General features: G+C 36.5%; 1 protein-coding gene across 1 annotated transcript; it reads right to left on the bottom strand.

The window, feature by feature from the left end:
* Window positions 1–482: 482 nt before the first annotated feature.
* LOC113116145 (stathmin) lies at window positions 483–4162 on the bottom strand. Its single transcript, XM_026284084.1, has 5 exons — window positions 4069–4162; window positions 2324–2369; window positions 2014–2186; window positions 1747–1938; window positions 483–1642 (listed from the first exon to the last, which is right to left on the bottom strand). Exons 2-5 carry the CDS (start codon window positions 2337–2339, stop codon window positions 1577–1579), a joined length of 447 nt encoding a protein of 148 aa, XP_026139869.1. The 5' UTR covers window positions 2340–2369; window positions 4069–4162; the 3' UTR covers window positions 483–1576.
* Between the last annotated feature and the right edge of the window lie 8837 nt (window positions 4163–12999).

Below are 12999 nucleotides of genomic sequence, written 5' to 3'. Positions count from 1 at the left end.
CTGTTGTTCATTTCTTTTGCTGAACTATGTGATGGCTTATCTCATCACCCACACATGCACTCTGCTGACAATGTGTCCTTGTCAAACTCTGTGTTAACAGTGGAAACAAAGGTCTACATTGTGAATTAAGACACAGGAAGGCAAAATATTACTTCATCTGACAAGTAATAAAAACATATTCCCATGCACTTTGCAGTCTTGCACCAAAATTAAAATAGAAAATATTTCAAGAATTCCTGTTGTACTTGTCCTTTCTGTGGTAAATGTAATTGTTTTTCACATTGATAGACTTTCCATCTATAATACTCTGATTGATTGAATGATTCAGACTGGGTCATAACAATGTGTGGGTGTTTCGAAGGTCACTTTGACATTTGAACTTGATGCCCCTTCCTACAACACAGACAAGCACATGATTTCATTTTGATTTTATTCAATAAAAAAAAAAACATTTATTCACACATATTACTGAACATGATCTCTTTTTTTTGGATGCATGTAGTTGCTTATACTAAGGGAGTTCAGAATTTGGAAATAAGGTATAACTCATTATCGAAAAGATTGATGCACTACTTCTGAACACATAATAATGCGACAGCATGTGGACAACAAGCCATTCATCACTGCAAAGCTGTTTACAACTGCCATAAGTTGTCATGCACCTAACCATAATAGTTGTCATTATGTAAACATTAGGATTTTTTTTATTTTTATTATTATTATTTTAAGACCAATGTTCAAAAAAGCCTTTTCTAAAACATGTTAGACACACTCAAAACCACTAGATGCCAGTATAGTTCAAACAGTCTCAAGAAACAGATTTTTTATTTTTATGTACTAAAACCTTTGCAAGTACTTACTGGAATGCATTGATTTTTTTATTAGTGCAAACTGAGTATGCATTACTATAAAAGTATGATCTAGTAAAGTAAATGTGTGTGGATAATGAAATGTTAAGTTTTCACACTAGGAATCTCATGCAGATTATAAAGAGTACATCAAAAAGTGTCCTAAAAGATCAAATTATTATTCTGGCAAAACGTATTTTCCATATAGAATTACAGAAACTGCCATTTATCTCCATAATGTACAAATTTTAAGGTGTTTTACTCCACATTACACTCTGGCTGACTGACAGATCAACAAAGAGGCAGTGGGAAAACTGGTACAATAACAAACAACTGTGCAACTTTATTAAGCTCATAGGATGGCAGTACTGACATACAAGGGACCAGGTGGACTTGCACAATGCAGTATACCAAGTATATATTAGACCTATGCATTACACAGGCATGCTTCCCTATCAGTGAAACGCTGCTCATTTTAAATGCTATAGAGCTGCAACTGGATAAATCTACAGGTTAGAGATGATGGTGAAAGACAGAACTGAATACACATAAACTGATGAAATGTTGTGCACCAGCTTTTCCCCAAAACCCCTTAATAAAAAAAAGTGGCAAGTACATGGATCCAAATATGGAAAACAGGCAATTTAATGGAACAAAAAATAAATCTTTGGATACATTAAAAAACCCAATACTATACCCTAAATGAAAAGGAAAATGAGAGAGGAAACTTAGTTTTCACCCTCTGCCCCCTCTTTTGTTTCTTTGTTCTTTCGTACCTCTTCGAGCTTCTTGTCCTAAAATAAAGACAAACACATCCATTAACATAATGTAAATTCAACAGAACTGAAACTTTACAAAGTAAGACCTATAATGCATATGGATTCATCTACACAGAAACCTTCTCTTTGAATTTCTCATTCAGAGCTGCCATGCGTGCTGTGCGGTTTTCTTTGTTGGCTTCCATTTTCTGGTTAAGTTTCTCCTCTGCCATCTTGCTGAAGTTGTTGTTCTCCTCCATTGCTTTCTGAAGGACCTCCTTCTCATGCTCTCGTTTCTCAGCTAAGTGCTTCAGGACCTCTGCCTCGTGGTTCTAATATGAAATGGTCAACAAATGAGGAACAGAACGCACAATCACTGTGCAACTGATTCCTAAACGACCACTTACCTTGCGTCTCTCCTCTGCCGCTTCCAGTTTTCTCTGGATCTCGTCCAGAGATACCTCCTTCTTCTTGGGGGTAGAAAGTGGGAATTCTCCCTTGGCATCTGGAGCCGAAGGACTCAGGATGACTTCAAAAGCCTGTCCTGAGGCACGCTTGTCCAGTTCCTTAACCTGAATATCTGTGAAGGATAAGTCGTTGCATTTTATACTCCATGCTTGATTTCGTTTGCAGATTGATTTCATTTAAATTACAAATAAAAGTGAATCATACTGATTTCGAGATTGGAGCTTAGCTGAACTTATTTTCGCATCTTACCTCCAGAGGACGCCATTGCACTTCCAACCTCGATGGGTTTACACACCTGCCAATTGAATGCATATAATAATAATATCAGGAAAAAATGCAGTCGTTTTGCTACTTACGTTGATGCAAATCATGCTTACACAATCTTTTAACAATCTGCCCCTCCCCACATATTAAAAACAACCCTCAGCTATACAACAGCTTTTCTATCAATTAAAAAATAAGGTAGTTATTGATGAAAAATCCAAAAGCGGAGTCTGTCCCTACTGTGGTATATAAATAAAAGAAAGAAAGAAAATATATGTATGTATGTATACCTATTAAATAACTGTATAAACAATAACTAAAACAGACTAAAGGGAGTGGCGCCGCCACAATAGTCATGCATAATTTACTAACTGAATGCTATTTTGGGAAGGAAACAAGCTGTTAAAAATGCAAAAAATTACTGCCTATTAAATGGCAATGTATCCTTCTTTATGCTGAAAGCCAAGAAAAGGACGAGTCGCTGCCAGCACAACAACCACCGGACCCATCTATTCAGACGTGCTGTCATCATCACCTAATTAAACGACAATAGTTCAATTAAAATATATACTACGGGGTGCACACTCGGGTGAAATGTAGAGAAAACAAATCAGCATCTCTCTTTGTAATGTAACGTTAATGAGATCACAGTGGGCACTGAGAGATTAAAACAAAGGGGATATTGTGCAAGAAACGAACAAAGGCAGGCTAATCCGCTGAAGTGATTCGTTAAATATTAAGTATAGGACAAACCTGTCATCTTAAATACGACCTGACAGCAAGTCATCACTCGATGGTTGAAAATAAACCTCCAGCCCTTGTGTCTATCCGATGGGATTCAGGATCTCATCTGGAGACAATAGATGGCCGAGATACACCCTGAACCCCCATTATAAAAGCCCTCAAAAATCAATGATAACCACAAACTAGGCTATATTACGTATCAATAAGACCTTATTAATGTTCAAGGATCATGTAAATATGGAATGAAACGCTTACAAATAACGTTAGAGGTATTGCTGTATCACGCATTTCCAACAAACCAGATCACACCCTAGATCTCTCTCATTTCATACCAGACACAACTGCACTGCCCATTGTACAGAATAATCTCAGTGTTTGTCTCCTAATCGATATAATTGATAGAATTGAAGGTAAATAATATTATTTGACAGCACAGTTGGTGCACACATGCACACATAACGAAGACAAAAGGCGTCGAGACCCATTAGATCACCTGTCACTGTACTGTGGGCTATATTACGGAAATGTTAGGATTTTAGGTAAAACAGAAACACTAACTAACAATATAAGTGATGTGCACTAAAAACAAAAAGCAAAATCAACTAGCAGAGCTCAACTAAACGTGAGCCAGTTCGCTAATGTTGAGCTCGACCGTCTGCACAATTCCCTCCCGATTAAACAATAAAAACAAAACATTAATGGTCGCGCAACGACGAGCATATTTAGATAGCTCTGCGTGCTGCTATTTTTTAATTACTTACTTATTTAGTTATGGTAAGTTAATTCTCTAACCATACAGAATATTCCAGATGCCCTTGTCTATTATCTACATCCCCTCCCCAAAAAGGGAGGTAAATAAGGGTGTGACTGAAATTAAAATCGCAATCATTTGAATTTTTATACTTTAAATGTCTTTTCTTCCTGTCACCTCAAACACGGTTAAGATGTATTGCAATAATACATGCAACAACAACAAAAAAACCCACCTTTAGTTGCAGTTAAAATTAAAGCTGGAGTTCTCCGCGCGTGCAGATTCCTCTCTGCTTCAGCATCAACCGTTCGCGCAAAAGAGGACCAAATTGTATTACGTCATATTTGGACGTGACCAATGATCTTCGAGTAGAGAATTCTGGGAAATGTAGTATGCGATGGAAAATATTTGATTTACTTTTAAATTATTTGCTTAATACATAGGAATGCATTCACATTAAGAATATACAGTGATTGTTTCTCAAAATAAATAAAGTCATAAATTATAAATGGACAGTCATTAAACAATTCATTTCTTTTAATTTTATTATTATTATTATTATTATTATTATTATTATTATTATTATTACTATTATTATTATCATTATTATGTTTTTATTGAACATAACCATTTTTATTATTTCCACTAACCACCGAACCACACATATGGAACTGTGGGATATCATAGCAAAAGATACATAAAACTGACCAGATATACAGTATACTAGTGTACAGTGAGTATACTAGTATGCTAGTAGCATAAATTAGTTTAAATTACATTAAAAGCATAACTTTGAATAGTAAAATTTGACAGCTTGTGACTAGCAAATAATTTTTTCTTTAAGATGAGTCTATAATGGAACAAGCGAGTCCTGACATTACCCCATTGTTAGTCATCTCACAACTAGTAGACTACAGCCCAATAAATTAATAGAACAAAGCAGCGAGACGTCTGTGACCTGCTTTAGAAGATGTTTTTGGAGCAAAGCAACATGGCAATTAACAGTTCAGTTGGCATTAGTGATTATTTTGCTTCTGTGCTTCCAATGCCTCAGTGAATCCTCTATCAGTGTATGAACTTTAGCTAAATGGCATGAGTTGATAGTCTCAGCACTGCGTTTCAAGCTGAATGGTTTTTACTGCTGGTGTTTTCTCCGTGCCACTGAATGGTCTTGGTCTCTGTTTGAGAAAAGCAAATGTGTGAGTTAGTTGTTTTTACTATTATTCATTGAGCAGATGCTCTTATCCAAAATGACTTTCAAATGAGGAAAACACAACAAGTACTGATATGCATTTGCATTGCATGAGATTATTTGATACATTTTTGCTCCTCATATACATCTCTCTAATATTTTCCTCGTAGGCCTCATCTCTGTCCAAAAGTGGCTGTATCATCCTCTGCCAGTCTCCTCCTGCCCCACCCAGGATCTCATTCATCCTGTTTGAGGGGGGAGACATTTTGTAAGCTGCCCAGGGGAAGGGGGAGCAGATGGCGCTTAGATGCCTCGCCCTGTCTAGGGTCTCTGGTGTCTTACACAAAGACACAAAGGGAGCTGAGAAACCCCCTGCCAAGGACATATTTTGGCTGTTATCATTGGGGCCAGAGGGTATCATAAAAGCTATATTAAACAAAATTTAAGTGAGTATTAATAAGTTCATCAGCTGGGCTTCTATAACTATAAGATATACTTGCTACGTGTTTTGCTTCCCACACATGTTGCTGACTGTTTGGAATTAAGCAAAGAACTGTAACACACACATACACATGTTTGATTTTGTGAAAAGTGGGGACATCCCATAGGCATAATGGTTTTTATACTGTACAAACTGTATACTATGACCCTACTACACCAACCCTACACCTAACCCTAACCCTCACAGGAAACTTTGTGCATTTTTACTTTCTCAAAAAAACTAATTCTGTATGGTTTATAAGCGTTTTAGAAAATGGGGACATGGGTTATGGCCTCATAAGTCACCCTGTCCTTGTAATACCTGTGTCATACCCATGTCATTATACAAAGTTGTGTCCTGATATGTCACAAAAACATGCCCACATATATATGTACTTGTTTGTGTGTGTCTGAACTTTCTGACAATCAGTCAGACAATGGTAGAGTATAAAAATATGTCAATACATCCAAGCATTGATTTTCCTGTGTTATGTGTCGCCCTTATTATTAGTGAACTAGACCCACTTACAACAGGCTGACACTCAATCTGTTAATATGTTTTTAAATCCACTTTATCCAGAGACAGATGTGCACTTTGATTGACCCACATGGGCCAGATGTGCATCGATGAATGTACCCTGGAAGACTTTATGGCAAAATATTTTAAGATAAATGCACTGGAAAATCTATTGGCTAGATTGTGGATCATACTGCCTGCAGGCAGGCAGACAGATACTGTGTATTTCATTTCCCACCGCTGACAGTGACCCACTTTACAGAACCACTGTGCGACAGAGAGACTGTCTCGCTCTTTCTCTCTCTCTCTCTCTCTATCTGTCTCTAACGGACCATTGATTCCACACTAGCCTGAATGGGTTGAGCATAAAACACCTCTGCATGAATGCTAGTATGCTTTTAATATGCAGTGCCTGCTTTTTTTAAAAGATTTTCCCTGGCCCTATAGGCTGAAGTCATCTCATTTTTAGTTGGATGCATGGATGATATCATAAAACGTAATGCCACATAGTGTTATGTAATGTTTCTTCTCTTTGGAGTGGGGGCTGTTATTCTCCTGTAAGAGCGGAGCTCCACCCCTATTTTAGCCACAATACCACTGGTTGCACATGCTTTTACACACAAACACATCCCCTCCCAATGTCTCTCTTCTCTGTCTCCCAAAGCCTTTAAGGTAAGACAAAGGAAACCATTATCTAATTTTGAACCAAAATAAAACAACAAATAGATAAGCCACCTGTCTTTGCATATTTATATAAATATGTATATAAAATAAAATGTTATGTGTATATAATATATCTACAATATATGCATATAGAATCAAACTGTCAAAATGTCTGATCTGATCATCAGTTCTAAATACGTTTATTCAAATCGAAATGTTTGGTTTTATATAATAAACTTTATTTTTCTTCAAGGTATAATATATTTAAATTGATCATCATTCCTATATATAAGAATTAGTATGTAAGGGCCTATCAGACTGGCTTTATCACAGTCATCCGTCACTAATATATTAAGCAGTTAATGCAGTGTGAAGCATTAGTTTGCCATCACATCACTAGGATCTAAGTTTAACATGTGCTCTCTGCCGCCTCCATTAGAGGGCTGAATAAGCTGCTGATGAATTATAAATAAATGAAGTCTTCAACTCTGAACTGGGTCTTCCAGTCACTCTCCAGTATCTTTTTTTTTTTTCTTTTTTTTTTTCTTTTTTTCCCCTTGTGACCTAAGTTTAAACGGCTAACCTCCAGTGGATAGACTATGATGTTAAATGTTTAATTAAGGCACATACAGTCAAGGTTACTGTATATTTTGATGCTTATGTAATATGTAATTATATATGCATGACAGCCCAACAGTATTTTTCCCTTTCTCTCTCTTTTGTCTGTGCTTGCAAGGACTAAGCATGTTAACAAAGTGTTTTTAAAAATTGGTGTAGATTTATAATGTCACACATCTGGTGTTATAGAGTATTCTTGATGCTTTCTGTTATTGTCCACACACATCTGTTTCGATATAAAGTAATACTTTAAAATCAGTGATATATTTTGTCAGAAAGTATTTGATGCAAATGTATGCAGCTTTTTTTCTCTGTGCAAGTTTATTTTAGACCACTGCATATAGAATCCCATTTCCACCACAGAAAAAAATGTAATACAAACACAAAATAAAAATATATTTCACTATTCAGACTTTTTTCAGAAATGGAAGTTTGCATCTCACAATACTGACATTTGTATTTGAATTCTGAGTTTATGAGAAATTAGTCTCAGAATGTTTAAGGAAAGTTCAGGAAAATTTTATTTGGACAAAATTGAAAATTGAGAAAATTGTTGTGAAATGTTAAGTGAAAACTGTAAAAAAAAAATGAACTTTTAAATTGTAAAATATACATACAATTTTAAAATATAACCTTATGTTTGATTAACTAATGTGAATAATGTTCATCCCTAGGCACAATCATTTAGATTATTTTTACCATAAAGCAGGCTGTTCCACAATCAGATTCAAATCTATATTACACCCAACAATGAGACTAGTCTCTTCACAAGCTAAACTCTACTGCTCTCCTTGGCACTTTTCCTTTTGTGTCTCTCCCAACGGTGCCCAAGTGGAAAAATACCAGCGTCTCCTAGGAGGGTGTGCTGAAAGGCTGACGGTTGCTCCAGTATAAAGTTGTAATGTTGGTAGGCGCCTCTTTCAAATTGCACAATGGAGAGGCAGATATCAGCTGCCTAGATTTCCTCAGCCTAGAACGGCTCGCCAACATTTCAACAAAAGATCTGATTATAACGGTCAGAAAGCGGGTGAGCTGAATACCCGCCTAGTCGGTCACAAGGGATGGGGTAAATTCTGTTAAATCTGTCTCCTGGTTTTCATCCCTATGCAATGAATGACACCAAACACACTGGAAACCGATCAGGGGACTATACTGTTCTTAACATATGATAGTAACACCAAGAAATGCTTAAGGAAGCAACTGAACTCTTTCTTATGCTGCTTTTTTATTACAGCTAAAGCATAATTAGTACTCAATTCTTGAATGAATGGATCTAATGAGTCGGTTGTTTTTAGTGTAACAAAAGCATACAAAATATCATGCAAAAAAGACACTTAATAATTAATAATAATACAGTCTGTGCAGTCAGATACTGAGTGGAAGCAGAAACCACCGGTGTTCTGAACGCACGCATTTGAAGCATGCGCACAGAAGGCTGTCACATGGCATGTGCATAATAAACTAATTTCTCTTTCATTTCTTATTGTGCTTAAACTGTCAAATACGTACAGGTTCATGACATAAAGACTTTGGCCTGTATTGTGATTGGACAGTTAGGTATTGACAGAAAGTGAATTGGGACAGAGAGCAGGGGAAAGGATCGGGAAAGATCCTCAAGGCAGGATTCAAACTCAGGATGCCCAAAGCACAGCTGGGCTATATGTTGCCATCCTGCCCACAAGGCTATTGGTGCTGACTTCTGCTTGTTTTTAATGGCTTCAGTAGCTTGCTTACTTCATTGTGCTTGACATTCACACAGTATGTGGGTTGCCTTGGAATAAAAAAACCTTGACCTTGCCACTGACAATGCCATGGTGTTGCGACTCAATTCCCAAAACTCAATTTCCATTTAAATAAGCTGTTGGCATACAATTGTCAGTCTCCTATACTGGGCCATTCAGACTGTTACCAACTTGAAGCTGCCCTTCTGATTCAGAACATCAAGTGTCCAGAGGACAGGTCATCCCCTGTGTTCAGTGATTATTTTCAAATGATCCACTCATTCGTTCTCTTTGATGTCTGAAGATATTCAAATCACTGGTTCTCAAATGCAAGTGTATGGAGAAGAAACCGTACTAAATGCAATTAAACAAAATATAATACAAAACAAGAAAAACATTTGATTATTAATTTTTATTATTATTTATTGAAGCATCTGCCTAATTAACTAGTAAAGCCTATTTCTTATTGTAAAACCTGCTCCAAACCGGTGATTTAAGCTGTTACAAATTATAAACCAATGAAAAACATTTCCCATCTTGGACCACTGTAGCTCAGTAGTAAATCACATATAGGAGTGCATTGTAGTTTTCGCCAAGAGGTCTTACTTAATGTTTTTCTCTGCATGTCTTTTTCCATTATTGCACCTCTGTCTCACTTTTGCTCTCCTCTCCATCTCTTACTCTCACTCTCTCCACCTCAGGCAGTCTGACTGGCACGTTAAACGGCATGTGCCAGGCGTCTGAGTGGGTACTGCCACCCCACGCCCCTGAGCTGTAAAAGCTGTCGATTACTTTTTGTTGGTTCACATCAATACCTCAACATTTGAGACGACACAACAAATTCCTCTGCCCCACTAGAACCAAACAGCCACAAAATAGTATTAGGCTCAGCACCAAATAAAAGGTCACCCCTCAGTTAAGGTCTACACCTTTATTACGGAAGATCAGAGGGTGCCGTCGACTGCCTGGGGTTGTCACTAATAGCTGGGCTTTGACACAACATGTAGTTATTAACTGATGAACCGTGCTTCTTGTCTGCGCATGTGGGCAGATGTTATAGTATCTCGCTGCTGTGAAGATTTAGCCTTTGTTTTTCAGCTTTGCTTTCACCCTTTCCACACCGTGTCCCTCCATGTTGAGCTTCTGTAAATACGAACAGAATCACGTGATTCATGCAGGCTGCTCTTAGTGTTTGGCCCTCATCCTAGCAAGATTTCCAAGTAGATCAGATAAAAACATACATATGTGCAAAACATATAAGATCGTCACATCTGTGAGTGAGCTTCTTTTAGCAATGTGGTGCATTTTCATAGCTGAGCCGGTTTCCTTGGCAACGTGTTGCCATTGCAACGGCACAGGCACCATTTTTCGTTGGCTTGTTATATAAGTGTGAGGTGGGGGGTGGGACTACATTCCCCCACATCATATTTGGGTGGCTACATGCAAGCTAACACCATGCTCAGACAGCTAGACACAAAGTCAATGTGTGTGCTAGATGTGCCAATCTGCCATGTTTATCCCTCATAGAAATAATAATAGATGCCGCTGACATTTAAAATATGCTGGATCTTGTCATCCATTGCAAATTTTTTGCCATGGCAAGCACTATATAATGCAATACTTTTATACATATTATATGTATGTGGGTGTATGACCCTGGAGCACAAAACCAGTCTTAAGTTGCTGGTGTATATTTGTAGCAATAGCCAAAAATACACAAGATTTTTCTTTTATGCCAACAATCATAAGGATATTAAGTAAAGATCATGTTCCATGAAGATATTTTGTAAATTTCCTGTAAATATATAAAAACTTAATTTTTGAATACTAAGATGCATTGCTATGAACTTCATTGGGATAACTTTAAAAACAATTTTCTTAATATTTAGACATATTTGCATCCTCAGATTCAAGATTTTCAAATAGTTGTATCTCAGGCAAATACAAACCATACATCAATGGAAACCTTATTTATTCAGCTTTCATATGATGTATAAATCTCAATTTTGAAAAATTGACCCTTAAGACTGGTTTTGTGATCCAGGGTCACATACATATAATTGCATTATATATTAAATACAAAATATCCATAACATTGATTTCTCCAGTGAAAAGGTCATCTAATCTGATTTTAGGAGAGAAATATTCATATATCAAACACCATTTACAAGTGAAAGCAGTCCAAAACATGTATTATTATGGATTATGGTCTGAAGCAGCAATCTTAAAACAACCTGATTGGAGTTGTGTGGAGTACTTTGGACGGACTATTAGAATGTTTTTTTTATCAGCTGTTTGGACTCTCATTCTGATGGCACCCATTCACTGTAAATTATCTATTGGGGAGCAAGTGATGTAAATTTCTTTAAATCTGTGCTGAACTTTTCCTTTTATGATATTTTAATAAGCAAATTCATTAAGTGGTATATGTTGTGGATTTTAGCACAGCTGGAACAATTCTGTTGACCACTAAGAAGCCTCAGAAACTGGATATAGACATCAGCCCATGCAGAATCAAATGAGTTTATCCAGTACTAACTCTGTTATCTTACCCCAGAGGGAAGTTGTACTTCAGCTTACTGTTATGTGATACAGTGGAAGTAGATGCTTATTAAGACATACAGTACACAAAATGTAGGCAACATTGTGTATCATTTACATTATGCATTTTGTTTGGTACTGTACTAATCTGACCGATTCAAATTTGAAATTTATTTAAAGATGAATATATGTTGAGAATTAAATGACCAAGGCCAAACTCAAATTCTTAAGCGTCCTTTTCATTGCAGATTTGTCACAGATGTTGTCTCAAACTGTCAGATGGGCAGATGTTTAAGAAGATCATGACTAGATCATAATTAGAAGTCTCCTTTAATCTTTATTGGATGGAGTCTGGATGTTGTCCTCAGCAAACTTGCACTAGAGCGCCAAGAGTAGGAGGGACTCTATGATGTCAGCAGTAATAGCAGCAGTTTAGTAATCAGTCAAACTGAGATTGTATGAAGAGCTTTATATGAAGAAATTAAGGATGATTAACTAAGAGTGTGACAGAAAAAATACTGAGCAATGTCAGTGGTTTTCATCTGTTTTGACCTTTTTTGATCTATTAGGCCTGTAAAAAGAAAAAAATGTATACATATTTTTATTCAATGTTTGAATTCATTTTTTTTAACAGTAAACTTCTGTTGTGCACTTGTTTGGCAAAAATAAAAGGGTTTACTTTAATTTGATTAGGATAAATTAATGTTTTCTGATTAAAAAATAATAACATTTTATTGGGCCCTATTGTTAAAAAACAGACCCTACAAAAAATAATAGGTTTAAAATACAGGCCCGTGGCTCTTAATTTCTTTTTATTAATTCACCATTTGTAAACTAATGTTTACTGTTCATGTTTTAGAAATATCAATAGCATTTTTATTTAAACTATATTCACTGACTGTAATAAAAGAAATCAAGAATCGAACCAAGAATCAAATCGAATCGAGACATCTGAATCAGTACCCAGACCTATTATGCGCACACACACACACACACACACACACACACACACACACGCAAAATAACAAACAGAACAAAATTTAACCCACTCCCTGTATCTGTTTTAAGGTGTTTTCTATGGTGTACCATATTCTGGGGCAAATTGGTCCTTTAAGCAGTTAATGAACTTTTCGCCACAAGACTTTTCTCAGAAGCTGCACTGTTGTGACTTTTCTTCAAATCTAGATTAACTTCGACTGCCAGGCCTCACAAAGCACTGAGCGATCTGCAGAGCATCTCTGCATCAGAGGATTTTTCTTTCACCCTGACTTACATGTTTATATCCACTGCTTGGATCCCTTACCCAGAAATAAATTGCTTTTGACCGTAGAGCCTGCTAAGATCAGTTCATTTGTATTGATTGTGTACTTAAGAACAGCTTTGCATGCCTCTTTACTTCCTGTAAAAAGCCAAGCTAAATATATTATGGCATAT

The sequence above is a fragment of the Carassius auratus genome, chromosome 16 (genome assembly GCF_003368295.1).
Source record: "Carassius auratus strain Wakin chromosome 16, ASM336829v1, whole genome shotgun sequence".
NCBI lineage: Eukaryota > Metazoa > Chordata > Actinopteri > Cypriniformes > Cyprinidae > Carassius > Carassius auratus.
Note: the sequence above shows the minus strand (reverse complement) of the source record. Positions and strands in the feature narration are given on the sequence as shown.

What these genes read in the sequence shown, in the direction of transcription:
- LOC113116145 (XM_026284084.1), bottom strand. An exon ending in CGGCAGAGGAGAGACGCAAG is followed by an intron (nt 1,939 to 2,013) that starts GTAAGTGGTCGT and finishes ATTTCATATTAG; the next exon opens with AACCACGAGGCAGAGGTCCT. An exon ending in ATGAGAAATTCAAAGAGAAG is followed by an intron (nt 1,643 to 1,746) that starts GTTTCTGTGTAG and finishes TCTTTATTTTAG; the next exon opens with GACAAGAAGCTCGAAGAGGT.